The sequence below is a fragment of the Cyprinodon variegatus genome, unplaced genomic scaffold, assembly GCF_000732505.1.
Source record: "Cyprinodon variegatus isolate N-32 unplaced genomic scaffold, C_variegatus-1.0 Scaffold676, whole genome shotgun sequence".
Classification (NCBI taxonomy): Eukaryota; Metazoa; Chordata; class Actinopteri; order Cyprinodontiformes; family Cyprinodontidae; genus Cyprinodon; species Cyprinodon variegatus.
The window spans coordinates 1-20,888 of NW_015151129.1; the positions used below are offsets into that span (position 1 = coordinate 1).

Genomic DNA, 20,888 nt, shown 5'->3' on the forward strand with positions numbered 1-20,888 from the left:
GCTTAAGAGAAGGTGTGGCCCTGGCATTGATTGGCTGAACCTGGATGAGGGACATTGCAGGTGGTTCAGATGAAGGTGATCAGAGTCTTTTCAGATTGAACTTCCGCTTAAGCTTCTTTCGGTACATTTGAAACTTGGATGCAAAATTGTCTGTGGTCATGGTTGTAAAAAGTATATTTAGATGCAATGACAGAGAGAATGTGAGCGAATCAACATATTTGGGGTGTCAGAAATCAAAGTAGCATAGACTAAAACAATAGTCTGTCCAGCAATGCTATTTATGAGAAAAAAGCCCTCCCTGCAACAATGCCTTTCCTGAATCTGGATAGACCATTCCTTCATTATTAGTAGAATAGTGGTGTTATGCCAACTTGAATTTGTCTATTTTTGATTTAATCAGAATCATTAAGAGGAAAATTAGTTTGTCTTTTAAAAAAGGGAAACAAATTAACAAGCAGCAGCACTGATATACATAAAGATGCTGCTTTTTCAGAGAGAAATCAGTGATAAAAAGTATTATATATTATACATAATATTTTTTATACTATTGTTTGAGTGGCTCAGGATGCAGGCATTTGTCTGGCAACCACCAGGTGGCCATTTTGAGCCCCTGCTCAGTTTATCTTTATTCATTGAATGTATGGCAGCCTCACTTCTGTTTGTCTACTGCAAACCTGCTGTAGGTACCATTTAACCCATGCTTCAGGCACTCGGATTTCATACAGCACTATACAAGTAAAGGTCATTTATTTTGATAAGAGATAAATCTCCTCTCTGTCACTATCTTATGGCATTGTTTCATACAGTTGTTATGCAAAAAACATTAATCTGCAGTTGGGCCTTTTACCTGTCCTTCTTGTTATTCAAGTCATGAATTATTAAGAACACTCATTATTAGGAAAAAATTAATAAAGTTTCTAATATTTTTTTGCTTGCTAAACCTTTTTGCTGGTCATAATTTAAGCAGTTTTATCTAGATTGTTGGCAGAATTCAATGACGTTTTTCTCCATTATGAGTAAAGGCAGATATACTGGACTTGCGTGTTTGTAAAAGCATGGATAGTGTGCTAGTCTGTTAGTTCTCAGCAGTTATCTAAATATTTTCTACTTTATACACCCACAATGGAGTTGGTAACTCCCCTATAGCTTGTCATTTTTTTGGTTCTGTTTAAGTTTTCTTTTTGAGTTTTCATTGGTTTCATTCCCATTCCCTGTTGTTTTCTGGTTGTATTTGAGTTTTTATGTATTTCTTGTTTACCCTCTGTTGTCCCCTTGTGTTAGTCTCCGTCCCCTCGGTCTCTTCTAGATTCTTCCATCCACACCTGCTCCTCGTCTGCTGATTAGCCTGGTCTTTGTTCAGTCTCTCATTTATACCCCTCATGAGCAGTTTCTAATTGCTGGTTGCACACAGTTTCTTTGCTCCTAATGTGTTTTCCCAGATGTCTCTTGGATTTTCTGTATTTTGTCGTTTTTGGATTTTTTTCGGTTGCCACTGTTTGGATTATTAAATTTGCCTTTCCTTCTCTGCATTTCTGTCATCCAGATACCTCCACACATCGTTGTCAGGTTGGTCACTTTACTATGGGTGACCTTTGTATTGTGCGTTGATATGCCACTTTGGGGCACTGTACAAAAAAAGGTCATACATTTTTGCAGGCCACATAGCCGTCTGACTTCATAAAAAAAAAAAAATCTGAATTTCAATTAGGAAAATAAAAACAAATATATAAATATGAATATCATAAGGCACAAGCTGTGAAAAATCCTAATATATACATATGCATAAAAATTACTTATTCTTAATGGATGCTTTGCAAAAAATGCAGGAGTTTTGTAAAAACGTGATAACACTCGACAGTGTGCAAACTTGCAACTTTAATCATGTTGTACAGTACAGTTATAACAGCATTTCTTCACAATAAACCCAATACTCATATCCTGATAAAATCTTAAACCTCATTAATTTAAAGTGATTAAGCAAACTTCTTTCATTTCTAAGATTCATCAGGAAGTTAACATCTAGCAGTGATCACAAACCTGTTCTTTTTATTTTTTGTTGTTAAACAAACCAGGACTTTTGTTTTGATGTGGGTCAGAGCTTTACTGCTGATGAGACAGAGACCACATTAAATTGCAAATGTCTTTGGCGAATTTATCAATTTAATGCTAAGGAAAAAAACAAAACAGGGTAGTTTTGATAAATATCAGACTTTTTTCATTTTACAAAAGCTTGTTTGCAACATACATTTTTAAATTTACAAATTTAAAATACTTCCAATTCAACCCCCCCTACCCACCGTCCTTTAATTAACCTTTTAAAAAAGTGAACTAAAATCAGCACAGTAATGAAGGCACTTCATTCTGTAAGACAAGTTAAAATCACAGTTGTTGAAACTAAACACACAACACAAAGAAAGTAAAGCTCATACGATCTTGAAAAAAAAAAATAAAACATGACTTAGATTTTATTTTTTGGTAACTAAAATATTACTTGATAGACTCTTGATAGAATAGTAAAACTGCCTCTCTCTGATAGAAAAGTTATTTTGTGTGTATCTTACTCATAGAAACATTTACTATGTACATACAGTAATAATAATAATATTTTATCAGCATGAGTCCTGTCGAATGAATCCAGGAGACAACAGATGGAAAGAATCCACAGTCATTGAAATGATTTTTCTTAAAATTCAAAGCAGTTTGCCTTGAATGCTCAGACTGGCTGCCCTCCTGATAGGAAAAAGGGAGCGGGGCTGAAGGACCGTGGCAGAGAGGTGAAGCTTCCCCCTGAAGAAGCACTTTCTTTTCTGCTACCTGTTCCTCAAGGTCTGTAAAGGGCTGTAAACGTCCTCCTCTTTACTGAGACCCTCAAACAAAGGGATCAGATCCAGCAGCTCTGTGTCTGTCATGTCATCAAACCAGGACTGCACTGGGACCTGAAGAGAGAGAAAAGACTAGCTTTGATTTTAGAGTGAGCAAAGGGACCAAGCTAAGAACAGTTTCTGAGGTCTTGCATGATGTGTGAGAAGCCGGTGTGAGTTTTGCGTAAATAATTGATAGGCAGAAATATATCAAAGGCTGAAAGAGCTGCAGCGAGTTCTCCATGAAGCACAGAAGTCTAAAAATTGAGAAACAGGGTTCTGGCTTAAATATGCAGATGAAAAAACTGTCAATGTCTACATTCTAATTTCACTTACACTACTTCAACTTAATAAGTAACTTATTTTATTTCTAACACAAGTTTATACACTCTTTATATGAATCAGAATGCTTTAGGTAGACAATAGAGGTTGACAGATATTAGTGCAGTAAGTTCAAATCCATGCTAAGGTTCTGTTTTTATGCTATACCTGTGCATAAATACTACTTTTGATATTCCTATTTTTCTCTAAGGTGCAAAGCCAAACTAAGCCAACACAAATGTCTTCTAGTGCATTTTGAACCATACCCATTCATTTATTTTTGCACTGCTCGGAATCTTCCACATCAATGCCTTTTTGCACCGTCTCTCCCACACTGTGCACATTTGATCACTGCTGCACTTTATTGTTCTTTTTCATTGCTGAGCTGCAGCTCATTCACTGTCTTTATGTATACAAAATGACAAGAAAGTTTGTCTAAGTCTAAGTCTAAATGCATTTAAAATGCCCTTAAGCATTCTAACATCTGTTTTGGATCTACCATGGATGATTATATGTATGAGGTGTACCCCAAAATACACTCCTTGGTGTTATTCCTTCCCCAACCCTAAACAGGGTTGAGATGGAAAGAAAATAAATAAATTGGATGGATTTTTGTCCTTTACCCCCAGATAATGTCTTTGCTTCCCTGTATGTTGGACTCTAAGGTAAATGAAGGCTTCCATAAAAAGGGTGAAATAATGACTAACTGCATTCTCAGGGTGGAAGATGTACGAGGCAGGCGAGTTGTCTATGATGATGACTTTTTGGAGCTCTCGACCCAGCCGGCTGAGGTCTTTGACGTAATTTCCTCTGTGGAAAACACAAGATTCCCTGAAGAGCCGACTGCGAAACACCCCCCACTTGTCCAGCAGGTCTGCCACAGGATCAGCGTACTGAACAGACCCAGAACGAGAGAAATGATCAATGTGGCATGAAAACAAAAATGACTGTAGCTTGTGTGGAAGTATCATAAAAACCAACCTTGGCCAAGCTGGCTGTGAAGAGAACACATTCAAACAGCTCCCCCATCTTCTGGAGGAATTCATCAACATGGGGTCTCTTCAACACATATACCTGAATACAATATTTGGAAAGAAATCTTACTCCTTCATTTTAAATAGAAGACATTTTTGTGAGTCTTTTTTTCATTTGCATCATTAAAAAGAAACTGCCATTAATTCTGCAACTCAAATGTCTATTCATATTTATTTTATTTTTTTTAATAACAAAGATAACCGGCAGTATGAAAAAATCTTTATGTGAATACCTTTCACTGACTTCCTTTGACCAATCAGGTTAATCCAGGGGGGTAAGTTGAAGCCTTTGTTAAACCGGTTCAAGAGAAAAGCTAAAGCAGTCTTTCTTTTTTGATTTTTTTGTCATAAGAATGGGTTTCATCACTAGCACCTGCATTTACATGATTACACTTACAGACAATTCTGCTACAAAACTGATCAAAGATGTTGGATATGTTTTATTTGAAATGTTCTTAAATTTCTGAGTATGATGTAACTGAAAGCAACTAAAGAAATCAATAATTGAAGTTAATATTTAAAAGCCAAATATATGGTAAAATTTGTTAAATTTTTACCCCTATAGTGGAGGATTTTTGCGAATTTTCAAAAAGACCCGCCCTCTAAACTTTAGAAAAACAAATGCCCATGCACAACTCTGTACCTACTGTAAGAGGGAACGCCTATTAAACGTGTGCAATAACATACAGTATTTCTCCTTGTGCATGCTCTGTTTAAAAGTTGCTGTTTGCATCGCTCATACAAGCTTACTTTCCAAAAGAAGATTTGCAATTTTTTCCACTATGTCAAGCTCACCACCAGTAAGTGAAAATGGTGAAAAGCACGTAAGACGGCCTTAACTAAACATATCACCAGAATGATTGACAATTAGGAGGACCACTTATTTTGATGATCCACCTGGGAAAAGAATATCCTTCACTATAGCTTTACAGTAACTAGTAAAATGTTTCACAGTATATCCAAATAAGGTTGTATTTTAGCCTTTTCACTAACATTCACAGCTAAAATGTTCTTTGTTAATGACTGCCTTAGAATTAGTAAGATCATCACACTAACAAGTTTTCCTTCAGCTTTTTTGCTAAACAAATTAAAGCTGGATACAAATGCGGCAGTCTAAAATGTAAGCTTTCTAAACCGCAAGTTTATAAAAGTTCTTTAGTACTTCTCATTTATTTATCCAAGATCGAGTTAAATTCTAATAAAAACTTTTAAACAGAATTAGAGGCTAAACAATTTGCTAAAGATGGTAATGTGTAAATAACTTTTATTAAGCATAACATTTAACAATCTTTTACAAATGAAACTTCATTTGAATAAATTAATTTTGCAATTTCTGCTATTGTAGATTGATTTCATATTTAACAATATCCTTGTCCTGTTTTATTGCAATGTAAACGACACTGACTAGTCTGAAATTTGTTTTAAGTGAGGCAAAACTGTTTGAAACCCAAGTGTATTTCAGCTTGTGATTGATTTTCACAAGAAACCTGTTGCATCACAACACAGAGTGGGATTATGAAATCACATATTTTAACTGCATGAAAAACATCTTGTATCCATATTTGGGGTCTCTGCTGTTCTGCTCAGGAGGTCTTTGTGGGTTAGTTGCTGCTCCCAAGCGCAAGTAGTCAAGGATAGGCTGAAGTAGACCCACAAAGCCTATCCTGGATTACTTGAACCAGGTTATAGCTACAGTCTTGAAACGTTCTCCTTCCTCTGAAGTCTGTCGAAAGTGTGAAATCATATTCATGGTGAAAAAAATTCTGCATGACCAATAGTGTCTTCAACAAGTTTTGGGACATCTGACGTTGAAACAAGCAAAGTCTACTAAGAGGTTTAGAATGATTTTACATTAAGCACAGTAGATGTGAAATAACAGATAATGACAAATACAGAAAAAAATAAATAAAACTGATTGAAGTCTCCCAGGGTAAAAAACCTAATAAATGAAAGCAGACAGCACAGAGTTAACATATTCATGCCTACAAAAGAAAGTCCTTAACATCTCAGCGGCATTACCTGATGAACAGTGCCGTCGATCTCTACTGGGACGATAAAATCTGCATTACTGATGGGCTGCAGGAAGACATAAAAAGAACAAGATGATCACAAAATCTTGTATTTTTCTTTTTTACACACACAAAAAGATAACCCAGCTATACTCCTATATCATGTTTTATAGAGAAAAAAATAAATAAAAGAGTCCTGCAAAAGTGCCTCAGGCAAGAGATGATTCTAGTCATCATGTGGCTCCCTTTGCTCCAGCGCTCTATAAGTGTTAAATAAAAACCAGTACTCTGGAGAGGAACTTGGGAGCCGAAGAAGATGACAGATGTGAAGGCGAACAGGAGAGTTGCTATTTTCTCTACGTCATTTTAAAAAGCGGGAGCAGGAAAAGAAGAAGGTGCAGTAGGCAGAGAAAGACAGATACCAGAGGGGGCGTGGGTGGAAGATGAGAGGAGGATGTAAAGACAAGGATGAAATGATTAGGTAGGAGGCACAGTAATTTTGGTAAGAGGGAAAAAGAGAAAGAGGTGACAGATAAAAAATCTGATTATGCATGCTATCAGGGGACTAAGTGCTCTAGCTGTCACCTATTTGCTGTCCAGAAGAAAATGGCAGATTAATAAACAGTAACTTTAGATAGTAATGAACCCTTTAAATACAAATAATGTAAGTTCATCCTGATATGATTAACTTCTTAAATGCATTGGAGTTGTTGAAGTTTTCCTGGTGGAGTCTATGATAAAAGTGAATTACGTCACTGTAAATTCTGGGATGCTGAAAGTTCTATCATGACACTCTGGCATGAATGTAATCCACCAAAGTTTTCAGAAGGCAGAATGCAACTGAAAAAAAAAAATGCAAGCAAAGAAAAAGCTTAGTTTTGATTTTGCAGATCTATTAAAAATATATATACATATATATCTTTATCGTGGGCCTCTTTATTAGCATCATTATAGCAGCCTAGTTAAACATAAAAGCTAGCCTAAAATACTAAATGTATTTGTAAGGCCTATGGCTTTAAGGCAAAATAAAGGTCCAGTTTGAAGTTAAATGCCATCCAGCAGAGGGGGTGTTTGCTTTAAAAGTGATCAGCATGCCTTTAGTTTTCACAAACCTCATAAATTAAAGTTCCTAGGTATTAGGTAAGTGATTTCTTTAATTGATCAACATTTTTAGAACTGTTTCAATTTAATACTTAAATGTCCCCCTAAATCTGTTATGTAGGGTTTACAAAGCAATTGATAAGTTGTTTAAAACACAACCTAGAAATGAGCTATAAGAGAATCTAGACCTAGTGTGCTTTCTACCATGAAAACTATGCTTTATGTGTTTTTGTTTTTTTTTAGTTACAACCTAGTAAAGGGCAAACATGGTAGGGCGGGGTGGGGATCAGAAAAGCAGATTTCTCTCTACTCCTTCGGTTATTGCTCTTCTGCTGAATTGCTCCTTCATCGGAAGACTGCACATATAACAGCTGCTCATGGATAAGAGGCTGTGAGATGCTCGAAAGTAAAAGGAAGATAAAAGGGAAGGGGTGAAGTGTGTAATAACGAGAGTAGGTCTGGATTAAGTAACTCTAAGAAAGAAGAATTCCTAAATATCTCAACATGGGAGAGTTTAGGTTGGGAGGTTCTTTTTGTTTTTGTTTTTTTACATAGAAGACGAATATATTTTATTTGAGGGAATAAATGTTTGGAAAAAAATATGAACATTGTTGACAGCTTTTATCTGCCCCAATGTTTTGTTAAAAAAATATTGTAGGGGACTTTAACAAAATTAGCTAAATTTGATTTAGAGAGTCCAGACCTAAATACATTGAAGAACTTGTGACAAGACTGGAGAAGATTTGCTGTTTCCATCCAGTCTGACAGATCATTAGATAAACTATTATGTGAAATGAATACTTACTGTAAATACTTGTGTAAGGCACTATATACTATATAAAAAATATGAAATTATTCATTTTTCATACTGAGGTACTTAATACAAATGGAACATATTTACTAATCAATCAAATGTTAGGCTCTGCAGTGAAACATATTAAAACAGGATTTTTATATTTTTTTTTATGACCTCTTAAAAGCGACCAACTATTGCCACAGATCACAGATGCATTAGTTAAGCTGATCCTTAGATCTGGATTCCATGTACTCACATGTTCAAATCAGTGGAATAAACGTAATTTGTTATGATGTAAATAATCCTTTTTGCTGTTTTGGCATGTCTAGCACACAGTGTCTCCTAATCCCAGAACGAGCCTGGGAATTATCCCCTCATCCATAACATGCAGGATAAACCAGAATATGCAACGTGTTACATAATGCTGCTTTTTTAGTCTATGTCCATCTGTGCATCATTTGCGTCCCTGTGTCGTTTTTCTTTTTCCTGCACTTATTGTTCAATTCTGGTGCCTTAGAAAAAAACACACATTATTCAAATCACTATTACATCTGAACAGGAAACCTGAAGGAAATCCTGCAGGGCTCTGAACGGAACTGTAAACCCTGCAAAAGTGTTGTTTTTATCGTCCTTCTTTTCCAACAATCAGCTAATGTCCATCCTGAACTGCCTGCATCTAGCAAAAATTGTATAATCTCTAAAGCAATCTAATTCTCCATGGATGGAGCGTTTAAGAGTATGAGAATGAGACCCGCTTTGACAAAAATGAAAACATTTTATACAAACTAATCCTGGATTTCTGGGAAATTCGTGCCACAGCCGTTCAATGCAACAGTACACTGTAAAGGACACACCCTTATGTCTGAAAAAGCACATGTGTTTGTGGCTTGTGATCACCATGGGTGTGTGCGCATAGTTTTCTTTGACATTTCACAGCAAATGTGGAATTCAGCTTCTAGTCTCATGAAAAGCCTCTCCACTTGAACAGAAATGTATTGCTTTTCACTTCTGGCTGTAAATCCAACAAGAATCTTTACTTTGGCATTTTAGTTGCTTATGAATCAATGGATTTTAATTTAAGTGATTTTTTTTGGTAGAAGTCAGAAATAATAAGAAAAGCTCTGACTGATGAAGAGTGATGAGGAAATGGGTCACCAGGTGTAAAACACTAAGTGCCATTAAAACATAAGGGAGCATTAAAAAACAACCTCTTTAATTGGTTGAAATGAAACCTTAAATGTAAATAATGTACAGCCTGTGTATGAAAGCTAAACACGTGCGCTACTTTCTTTTGATATAAGCAAAAAGAAACGCTATAGTATTCATGAAGGATCTGTGCCTAACTGTCTAGTATCTACTGTATATTTGTCTATATATCATGTGATAATCTTGTCCTCCGTTCAAGGCGTAAAGCAGGGATCGGCAACCTAAACTGTTAAAATAGTCATATTGAGCCGAAAAAACAAATCTGTCAGGAGCCTAATATAAGCCTTGTATGGCAACACAGGCTCTAAGTGTATTAGCACACTATAAAAAAAGACTATGTGGGCTTATAAGAATTTAGCATAAAAAGATTAAATTTATCCAGAGGCAAATGTCACATCATGTGACTACTGTCGGTGCTTTAAGTTTAAATTCCAGTGCAATATTAATGTATTAGATTTTGTTGCATTGATGAAATTATAGAAACACAATAAAGAAATCAAATTTTTGGTGTTGTTTTTATTTTGAGGATTTGGGGGGGGGGGGGTGGAAGAAATTTAACATACCTGCATAAGAGAGCTACCTTTTTGATCTGTGAATGGTTTTTCATGCTTGCAACAAAACTAGCAGCAGTAGTGGAATATCAGCACTATCTTTGCTTTGCTGTGATTTATTAAGAAGTATTGCATTCACTTTTCTCTCACTCTCAATTTGGTGGTTGGCTGCATATTTATCATGTGTTCACTGGAAATTCCTTTCAAAATTACTGTTTTTATTTCTTGACAACTTCTTTTTACAAAGCAAACATGCAGGCAATCCTTCCGCATTGGTAATGAAGGCCAATGATTCTGTCCATTCTTCTTAGAATCCTCTGTTCTCATCACCTATCCTGCTTTTTTTCCCTTTGGGATTCATGACCCGACACATCAGCCGTTTTGTTTACAACAGCCATCTGCCTGGCAACACACCGTGTTGAAACATGTGTTGCAGGCTATGACGCAAATCTTCATTGACAGAAATGTTAAAATGTATTGTTTAAATGTATTTATTATACAAATATTTACAGCATTAGAAACATAATGAATACTTGTTTGACCTCATGCACACGAAACAACATATTAAAACAAAAACAAAAAAATCCATATTTTTCCATTTTATTACATTTTAAAAAAAGCTCCAGGGAGCTGAAAGGGAGGCATTAAAGAGCTGCACTCGGGAGGCTCTGGAGGCACGGGTTGCCAACCCCTTGCATAGAAAAAAACAAAGTTCAAATTTATGATGTACTATAAATATACTTTTGTACCCGATGCTAAAAAGTCTCACTCACATCCCCTGTGGATCAGATACTGATGTGACAGGGGAGCCCCTCTATTCATTTATTGACATGCAGTGTACATGACAGGCTCACACCAACCCCTAAACCTAATGAAACACTTGTATACATGTCATCATACACTCCTACAGCTACGAATGCTAGAGTTGGAGCTAAAATTAAATCACTGGTCATGTGTCGGTCAGGTGATGCAATGTTCGCAACCTGTCATTTACAGTGCATTTCAATAAATGAAGAGAGGGGTACCCAGTCGTGTCAATATGCAACGTGCAGGGGGTTTGACCAAGCATCAGTATTGAAAGAGTTGGGAGTGAGAATGTGATGCCCTATAAGACATTTTTGAATACAGACACCTGTGCAAAACAAAGAAATAATAAAGAAGATTATGAAAATTTACTATAGCTCAGAGGTGGCTGAACCACCTTAACCCACTCCATTTAAAGCTTGGTTTGAAGAAGTTGGCCTGTACTGATCTCAAATGGTCCAGAAGGTTTAAGTGGCAAAGTTTTGGTAAATGCCATGTTGTTACTGTGACAGCAATTTGTAAGTTTATTAGCCAATAGAAACAATCACCGGCAGCATAACTGAAGTTTAAAACAACTACCAACAGTGGATAATAAAACACATTTTTTTCATATCTGTTATTTAGAAAGAGATCCGCATGGGCTTCATAGGCAGGCTGCTTTCCCTATCGTCAGCTTTCTCTGTGTGCAGCAGGTAAACCTATCATTTTATTCTACCATTTATTTCTGTGTAGCTGCCTTAAACACACCTTTTCACTTTTTCTGAGTTTCTGCTTGTTATTTTGAACCCTGCCCCTTTGTGGTTTTCGCGAGTACTGCGCCTAAATCTGCGTCAACCAAAAAGGTGCAATGCGTTTCTATGGGCTCGCGCAAGGTACACACAGTCCTGCTATTATATCTCCACCTTAATGCAGACAATTAGAGACGCTATACTTTCACCTAGCACTAGATGAGAGAGAGAGCTTTTGTTTGTCTCTAAAGCTCTAAAGCTTGTCTCTAAAGCTGTGTGGTTTGTCTGCCACTGGTTGCCTCACATTTCCTCTCTATCTCTTATTAAAACAACCCTTTAACCTTGGCTAACCACTACATGATTTTATGACTTAAGCACCAGCATCATTAGGTCCACCAGATCTTATCGGTAGTCTAGCCAACTGCCTCATGAAATACACCTGGATGTTTGCTTACAGCAGTACTTCCTTTCGGGACCCAGCATTGGGAGCTGCTTTAGTGAAGCAAGGGATCATATCAACCAGTGGTAAGTTTTTGCCTGAAAAAAGCTTAATCTCTGCTGCACTTAATTAACCAAAGTCGCAACTACATTCAGTCCATGACCAGTTAAATCAATGCAAATTGACAGAATAGTTCAGATGTTTGAATTATCCGCAGATTCACTGCTCCTATAGCTGTTCCACTTTGCGCCTTGGCATCTCCGACCGTCGATTCGCTCCTGAAAGCACTTTAAGCAGGGGGGAACATATAAATCACTTACTCCATTTGCTGCATTAGTGTTTAGTGTTAATACACCTTTGAGTCCAGCCACCCTCTAAAGATAGAAGCTAGTCTGGGCTGGTTGTAGCGCACATTATTTTGTCTTTTATACAGCAGGTCAGAATATGACTAGTTTGGAACAAAATTTGTCTTCAGCATTGTCTATGTCTCATACTTTGATTCGTTGTTCAGATGCCATCGATCTTGGAAATAATAGTTAGCTCATCTTTAAAATATACCCATAGGTTGAACGAACTTCACTGTTATATTGCCTGTGTAAATTCTTAGTCATCTAGGTCATGGCAACCACAAATAGGCTTAAATTGGAAGGCAACAAGACTTCCACTCAGTTTTTCTGTTGACTCCCACCTGAGCAAAAGCCTTCCAATTTAAGCCTGTTGGTTTTTAAATGTTATATTACTAAAAATATTGGGAGAGTGACAACTGAAATGAATTTTTTATTGTCCACGATGAAAAAAAATTAATTAATATGTAAATAAAAAAGTGTTTTTTGATGCATTTGAAGTTGATATATATATATATATTGACTTATTCAATTCAAACTGTTTTACAACCATCAAAACAATTTGTTGTATTTTTGTTGATACAATGCCAGACTTACTACATATAGTAGATAGTTTTTAAACTTACCTCTGGTAAGTTTTAAGTATTGTATACATCTTTCTTTGAGGAATTAAATATTCCGTTAGCATAAAGGAGCAATGGATGGTGTAGTATACCTTAAAAGAGCTGTGTACAAGGGTTTCATCCAGGTCGATCACCACACAGTTCTTGCCATAATCATCTATGCTGACCTCAGGCAGGAGGAACTTGGCTGGAGGCTGCAGAGAAAACACAGACAGGTTTAATTGTTATGTTCACCATATTTAGTGGTTAAGCATAGAACAAACTGTCTGATGATATAAACAAGGATTTATAGGTCAGTTAGGGAGAACATTTTAAGGCAGTTTTATTCACAGTTAAAATACTATTTGTAACTTTACACATTCAGCCCGGGTTCAATTTTATACAACAACTGGCATAAACTTTAAAAATTTCAACTAAGACAAAGAAAGTGACCAGTGATTTAGATTTGTTCAAAACAATTGTTGCATCCCCTAGATGGATGTCATTTTGTTTTTGCACCTTGCTCTGTTTTAGGCTCTGCCTCTAAGAATGGGCGCTGCTTCCTGGGTCTCAGTCCATTCGGCGATCACCTGCACACTATTTAAGGCCTGTGAAGCTGCACGTCAGGGCCTCTGGACCATTTGTATGCCATACACCTCTGTCGATGTGTGTAGGACTGAATGTGCTGTTAATTTGCTGCCATGTGAAGCTGTGCAGACTGTTTTGGTAGGGAGAGCTGCCTTGTTGTTTTAACCCTAGTTTTTTCCTGTTTATGTGTTTGTTTATGTGTTTGCTAGATACTGTAGGTTTATAGGTATAAAATAACCTGTATATTTTGGTTTTAATTTGAGTTAAATAAGTCAACTTTTTCTTTTAGGGTTGTTTTGTTTGTTATTTTAGCCTGAAGCTTTTACCACTCTTTACAGAAAATATCTTTAAAAAGATGGGAGAGAATAAACCTCTTTAAAAGCCATTTTGACTCCTCGATTTACTGTCTGAATCTTTGTTGGTCCCTTATATCTCCTAGATCCAGCCAGGGACGTAACAAATAAAATAAGAGGTAATAGGCAACCTTACAGAATTCGTAATGCTTATTATTTAGTTATATACATATTGTAAGCTTTAGAATAATATGTAGAATAAATTAAAATTACATGATCAAATGGAGAAATCAAGGCACATCCATTAAAAAAACAATTTGCTTGTTATTTTTACTTTATGAAATACTTTAAAGTCCAGAATTTAATGCAATCATAATGCATTATAATTTCAGATAAAAACCAGTTTTCTCCTTTTTACTAAATACTGTTAGGATTACTTTACACTGACTGAGGTCAGGTAAAGGTTGCATACAGAGTGTAGATTAATGCATTGCCAGTTTGAACAGTCTAAATATTGGAGTTTTCTTCTTGGTAATAAATATTTTTGTTTCTTTCAAATAAAATACAGAGTTCATACATTTAACGTGGACTTGCAAGCCTTTGCTGTCTCATGAAAACTGTTTGGGAGTCATTATGCCCATATCTAAAAATGCCCATATCTAAAACCACCTCTGGTGCTGTGTTCAGGGTCAGAGAAAGGCAGAAATGCTTGTTTCCTATGCCAAGGCCTGGGGTTGCACACAGACACGGGGCAGATGGCTCAGCCGTTGGGGGCGCACACTCACACCCCACTCACATCAGTGCTCTTGTTAACACACATACATACACGCACATTCACTGTCTACACAGAGATGACGATCAAGGACTCGTTAAATCTGACAAAAACTTTCTCACAATTAAACCCATTCGTAATGCCAGGAATTTCCTGCGTGTTGCTGTGTTTAAGCCTGCTTTTCAATGGCACACAGTTATTCTGTCTTAGAACAGGCTGATTTAATGCAAGCAGAATTCCCTCTTAGCAAGGACACTGAATGACAACCTGTCAGTCAGTGATTTATTAGCATTACAAATGTCAGTTAATCAGTATAAATTAAGAAAAAGACTGTGTGGAACATTCACATTTTCACCTGGTAGATGTAATATCGTCTTTCCATGAGATTAATCTGGGACATGCCAAAAGCCTATTATATATGCAAGAGGGAAACACCTGATGACTAATACAGTTGCTAGAGACCATTTTTTTAATACATGCAAAATGACTCTGTGTCACATATTGCTGTCAAGTGCAGCATTTAAAGATGCCCGGGGCATGTTTTCAGGTTAAATGTCGACCATGTTTTCTTAGATTGTGTAAAACATAGGCACTGCAGCCTCTTAAACACTGCACGTTTCTTGTTACAGGCTAACATCAGCTTGCCAGTCTTATAATTTTGCTTTACAAAAAAAACAGAATGTCAGAAAAGAAATAATTGTGTTTAGACCAACCATGTCCTCTCGCACATATTCTAAATCTATTCTAAAATCCGTTCCACTGTTCTTTCTTTGGGACTATTGCTGTTGTGTGCAGGAGATTACAGGCTCTAACGTCATCCATTTTAATACTCGACATTAAATCAAAACTTGAACCTTTGGCTTAAGGACATCTAACACTGACAACACTGTACGTATTCTATCCAGATATTATTCTTTTTAAAAATATTATAAATGACATTTATTTTATCCATCATGCAATCCTCAATATGATGGTCATAAAGTATTAATTTAATGACTTTTGAAAGGATTAAAACTATTGCTCTGTAGTTATTTTGTATTTGTAATATCAACAACTAAACATTAAAAAAAATAATATCCTCAATTATTTGTTTAAATTTAAATCTTAAGTAAGTTTTGGCTTGTTTGTTGCTGTGGGTGTGTGTTCTCAAATTTCCACATAAGGTTATAGTTACCTTTGACACAGACCTTCCCTGTTCCGCCAGGCTGGAGTTGTTTAAGTCCCTGCTCAGAATATGTGTCTCTATTTTGGTATTTCTGGTGACACAAAGAGCCTCCCACAATGCAACATGAATTGCCTGCTACTGAAACGGATGTTTCTGCTGGGTGATGTAGGTTAAAGCTTAGCTGAAGACGATGGGATGCTGTGAGTGTGAATATTCTGAATTACATTAAACCACATGCATCTAACACAGTCTAAAATAGCTAAATGAATTGCAGCATCAGCTTAGACCCCTGAAGCCAGGTTATATCAAGAGAGAGGCATTTATTTGTTGACTCTCAAAGTATTTGTTCCTTACTGCAAACTTTCTCAGGAAAGTAATTTCTAATCATTTTCAGGAAAATACCTTGTACACTTTAAAAAATATATATAAACAAAGAAATTGGCTAATATCAGATTAAATCAGACTTAGTTTTCTGTATTTTGTTTGTTGTTTTTTTAGGTGTATTTCTTGGTTGCCATGACCAAGAAGAATTTGCACAGGCAGGTTGGAAAAAGTACATATCAAATTTGGTCAAAGCAAACAGCAAGTCCTATTAAAATTCTGAAAGAATTCCTGGAAAGTTCCTTAAAGTAACCAAGATTCATAAAACAATCTGATAATTTCAGGAAGGAAATTAGTTTAGGGTGTAAAGGTCCTGGGAAGTACTAACATTTCCTAAGAATGTTTTACAAGGTAAACTCTAACTAGCAAGAAAGTACAGGCAGGTTTTTTGGACTGTAGCCACAAAATTTCAGCCAGATCAGGACTAAATGTAACGCTTATCCAATGTCTACTACTTGATAGACTAGACAAAGATCCTCCTTTTTGCTCTATATGCAGTTTGTTTGGCTGTCTGTGTATGAGAGAGGAAGTTAGGGAAAAAGTATATCCTCAAAAGTTGGATTGAAGGCTCATTTTGGTCTCAAGGAAACTTTGAAGTTGCTCTAACGACAATGCTTTACCCCCATGTATTTCAGCTCCTTAGCCTTACTAAGTATTTACACTGTAGTCAAATGCCGATGAGATGAAGCCTCATACTCTGTCTTAAACTCAAGCACGTGGGTTCGCACCCAGGTACATACATATGCACCCACCGACAGACAGAGAGTGGAACCTCTATTAGCAGGTGCAGAATGGTCATAGGAGGGTTCAAAAAGATTCCCAAACTCCGCTGTTTGTTAAGAGCCTGTGATCTTTTCCTTTTTTTAAAAAAAAAAAAAAAAGCAGTTTTCCTGTTATTTGTTTTCATGTGTAATATTTTATGCCTTTAATATGAGTTTGAAGAGAGGTTAAATTTGGGCTGTTTTTTGTTCAGGTGGGCAGTTTTTACATTGTCTTTAGGATAGAAAAACGTGTAGTAACCCAGAGTCTCAACTTTGCGTTAGCTTCCACAAATGTTTTTAACTGTTTTAGTAGAAAATTGAATAATTTAGCTTTCGAAACATGGAGTAGTGAAACTCAATTTTTAGTTAGCTTTACCCGACACTGATCGCTAACTAAGTTCCATGAAAGTTTTAGGAAATCTCAGATTTCAGTTATGTAAGGCCATTGGATTATGGTGAATATGAAATATTCTTATAAAAGTTTCAAGTTTGGAATTGAAAAAGCTCACAAGGAAAACTTGAAAATTAAATTGTCTGATGAACTTCAGGAAGCAGAAATATTTTTTTATACAGAAATCATTCAGCCTGAATGATTGATGTCCTCGAGCATAGGGAAAAGGTTAGCGTGATGGAGTATGATGAAGAAAAAAATTTATTACAATAGGTACATTGGGTATTTGGATGACCTGTCTAAGGAGTATAAATAGAGAAAAAAAAATCTGACATTGAGAGATGGTGTGGAAAAAACACTGAAGAGGGAAATACAGAAGAAAAGAAAAAACAGTCAAAAGAACAAACTACAGCAATACATTAACCAGCAAATGGAAAAGTGGGGAAAGATGTGGGAGATGGACATGTAACACAAACAGTGGGGGAAAACTGAAAACAACTTGGACAAAAACAAACAGAGCTGCCATAGTAACAAATTTGGCTGGTTAGAAATCCAGCGACAGCACACAACTGGGAGGGACTGTGGGTGCAGACCCAGACTGAAAATCAGCCTCACTAAAAAAAAGAAAAACAATCTTTTTGAAACAGATCTTCTAATTTCTCCATAAATTAAGGAGAGCACGTTTGTTATAAAGAGGTCTGAAGAAGTTTAGTATTGACCACATGTAAAGAGTCTGTAGAGGACAAGTGATTTTTTCCCTGAGTGTTAGACATTTACAGACAAACAAGACTGGATGTGTGATGATCCTGATTCCATTTTTAGCCCACTGTACCTGCGCTTGGCTGCAGAACACTGTTTGTAGAGGAGCTTTAGGGTTTGGCGCCTTTTTCAACAGCCGGAGCCTTTCTCTTCACACACTCTCACTACACTGGTTGGACTGTGCAAGAAGAGAGGGGGAGTCTCTGGTGCCAAGCAATCCATCATACGGGACACGAACAAGGTCCACTTTATGGGGATTAGAGAGGTTCTGGTGGGAGTGCATGTCAGCATTTACATGTGTGTTGCCATGGTAAGACGCCTTTTAGTTTAATGTCTGACCAACAGGGATCAATTGCGTATGTTTAAGGTTTTCAAAGCGTGTGTTAGTGTGTATGCGAGTGGGTGTGTAGGCAGATATTGAAGAATGCAAGATGGGAAGCGAGCCCGTATTTCTTAAGCAGCAGATTGTAAACAACCTCTGGGTTCATCGGGTTTGAAGCAGCTGGAAAAATTTGCAGAGGGAGAGCTCAGTGAGGCAGTAGAGCACCTCCGCCTGAGGCCTCAGTGGGAGAAAGCAAACTCCAACACACTTTTTGCACCAAAATTAAACAAATGTTATTCTTCACTGCTTGCCTGTATAGTCAAACTAGGATTACTGTCTTGAAACATTAACAACATCCCTTAAGGACTTTTGGGATTTCTGAATGTTAATGATATGAAATTTGGACTCTCGCCAGCGATCACAGAAAAACACGAGTTTTACCTTAGGAGGACTGCCATTCTCCTCTGGAGGTGGGGGCAGTGAAAGTGTCTTGTTATTGGCGGGCGGTGGCTCCACATGGTAGTCATTGTAGTTCCGGAAGCAGCAAAAGAAAGGGCTAAAAATGCTCCTGCTTCTGTGCTTCTTTAAACTGCTGTTGGACTGGGAGACTAGAGGAGACAAGCAAAAAAGAAAAGCAATCCTGGTTACCTTTCATGCAGTTTTTAAGTTTAGATTTAAGAAGGAATGCAACACTTGAGAAATATCATGTATATTCAAAAGACCACCTGAGCACTGGTACAAATTAGTGTACGATCACTAAAAAAATTGGAAGAGATCATATTCTGCTCAGTGTAATCTAGAGACATGGTGGTATGTCGCCTCTATAAAACTGTAAAAAGTATTTGAACCCTGGTAAATCTCTTTTCATCACACCAGTATTTAACCCTCACACTTTCTTTTTATTATGTCTTGTCTTACACAAATACCTACAGAAGGATTTAACCAATAATCTCTCAATACAGTAAGTAAAACCAGTTAACCTCTAATTGTTTTGTTCTATTTAAGACTGGTCAGAATGTTTTTTACTCGGGCCAACAGTGCAGTAGAATACAGGAGCTCAACCTGCAGCCGAAGAGACTATGTAATGTGTGCATAAAATCTGAAAAAAGTTATTTAAACTACTTGGTGTAATGTGAAGAAGTACCTTGGTGTCACAGGCCTTTGATGCATTAAAAACTAAGTCTCTTTCTTTTAAACAACAATCACTGATCTTAAGTAATTTTGGTAGGCCACCAATCTTGGGAAGGTTCTCAACTGTCCCACATTTTCTCCATTTCTCAGCTTTTGGCTGTCAGTGTGTTTAACTACTGTCCCAAAACCTTACATATGTCCATATGATTGCTTCCAGATTGAGTCAGTGAATGTTTATCATGTGCCTTTGCATCTGGATTGTAGTATGGTGCATTTTTTGATTTAATCTTTTAGGGAACCTATATTGTCAGGTTTTGATTTTTCAGATTCAGCAGTCATCAGGCCTGGGTGTGACTATAGAATTCCAACTTAAAAATGTGGTCAGCAGTTAAATTATGATTCAAATAAATAGCAGACTGCGGCAGGAATCTCACCCTTGCACTTTTATGACCATAGCCTAAAATGAAATATGCACTAGTTGGTTTAAAAACCCATCTTATGCACTTCAGACATGGACATTTCTGCTGCTTCTTCTATTGGGCTATTAACCATAGAAGAAAATCATAAAAGGTGAAACCAACATTAGCCAAAATCTAATGTTTTTCGGATTCAGATTATTTTTTTTTATAAAATACATGAAAGCCTGTATGGAGGTTGTTCTTATTAAATGCTAGAAAGAAGGAAGTAGTTTAGAGAATATCAATGTGATAAGGCAGGGATGTCAAACTGGTTCCAGAAAGGGCCGTGTGGCTGCAGGTTTTCTTTCCAACCAAGCAATAGCACAGCAGACTGCAGTCATCTCATCAAGGGAGTCCAATCTGAACATGATGACTTGATGATATGAATGGAGTCTGGTGTGCTATTGTTTGGTTGGAAAGAAAACCTGCAGCCACACAACCCTTTCTGGAACCAGTTTGACACCCCTGTGATAAGGGAAATCCTAACCAAAACTATCTTCTTCAAATCCTCTACAATCTGCTGTGTCAAATGTGTTGCTCGCTGATAGGAGGCACACTTGTTGAAATGTGTTATTAAGGCAGCAGTGTACAGACAGACTGTTTCATGTGCATGACTGAAATATCCTCATAATAAACTGTGCCACTCAGTCCAGCTTTAGTTCATGCAAACAGAAGCACAGAGACAAATATAGCTCTTATCAGAGACGCGCTTTGGAAAAATAGCCCAGTTTTCAAACAATGAGAGAAATAGGTTTAAAAATATGACCTATCACACTCATATTCAGTAAATTAGAATCAATAAAACGTTAGGATCAGAAAGCTGTTTCAAAGCCTTTACTTCTGTTAATGATGATGATTTTCACTAAAAGCTAAAGAAAATATAACAATTAAGACTACAATATCATACCAGACACAAAAATGAATTGACCTGTGCAGAATGAAGGTGATCATATTCTCTGTGAGAATAGATTACCATTTCTGTCTATTTATTTGTTTGTACACATCCAACGTTATTCTCTCCCAAATTTCTTTTGAAATGAAAAATAACATCATTCTGTGAATAAAAAGAGA

General features: G+C 36.7%; 1 protein-coding gene across 1 annotated transcript in view; it reads right to left on the reverse strand.

Moving 5' to 3' along the window:
• Window positions 1-1,771: 1,771 nt before the first annotated feature.
• Window positions 1,772-20,888, reverse strand: part of LOC107097140 (CTD small phosphatase-like protein) — a 44,409-nt gene continuing 25,292 nt past the window's right edge. Inside the window, exons 2-7 of the mRNA XM_015394167.1 lie at window positions 18,670-18,836; window positions 12,910-13,011; window positions 6,236-6,292; window positions 4,164-4,256; window positions 3,890-4,075; window positions 1,772-2,936 (exon numbers count right to left, since the gene is read on the reverse strand). Of these exons, the coding sequence (XP_015249653.1) occupies window positions 2,811-2,936; window positions 3,890-4,075; window positions 4,164-4,256; window positions 6,236-6,292; window positions 12,910-13,011; window positions 18,670-18,836 (731 nt within the window). The 3' untranslated portion in view covers window positions 1,772-2,810. The remainder of the gene's footprint in view (window positions 2,937-3,889; window positions 4,076-4,163; window positions 4,257-6,235; window positions 6,293-12,909; window positions 13,012-18,669; window positions 18,837-20,888) is intronic.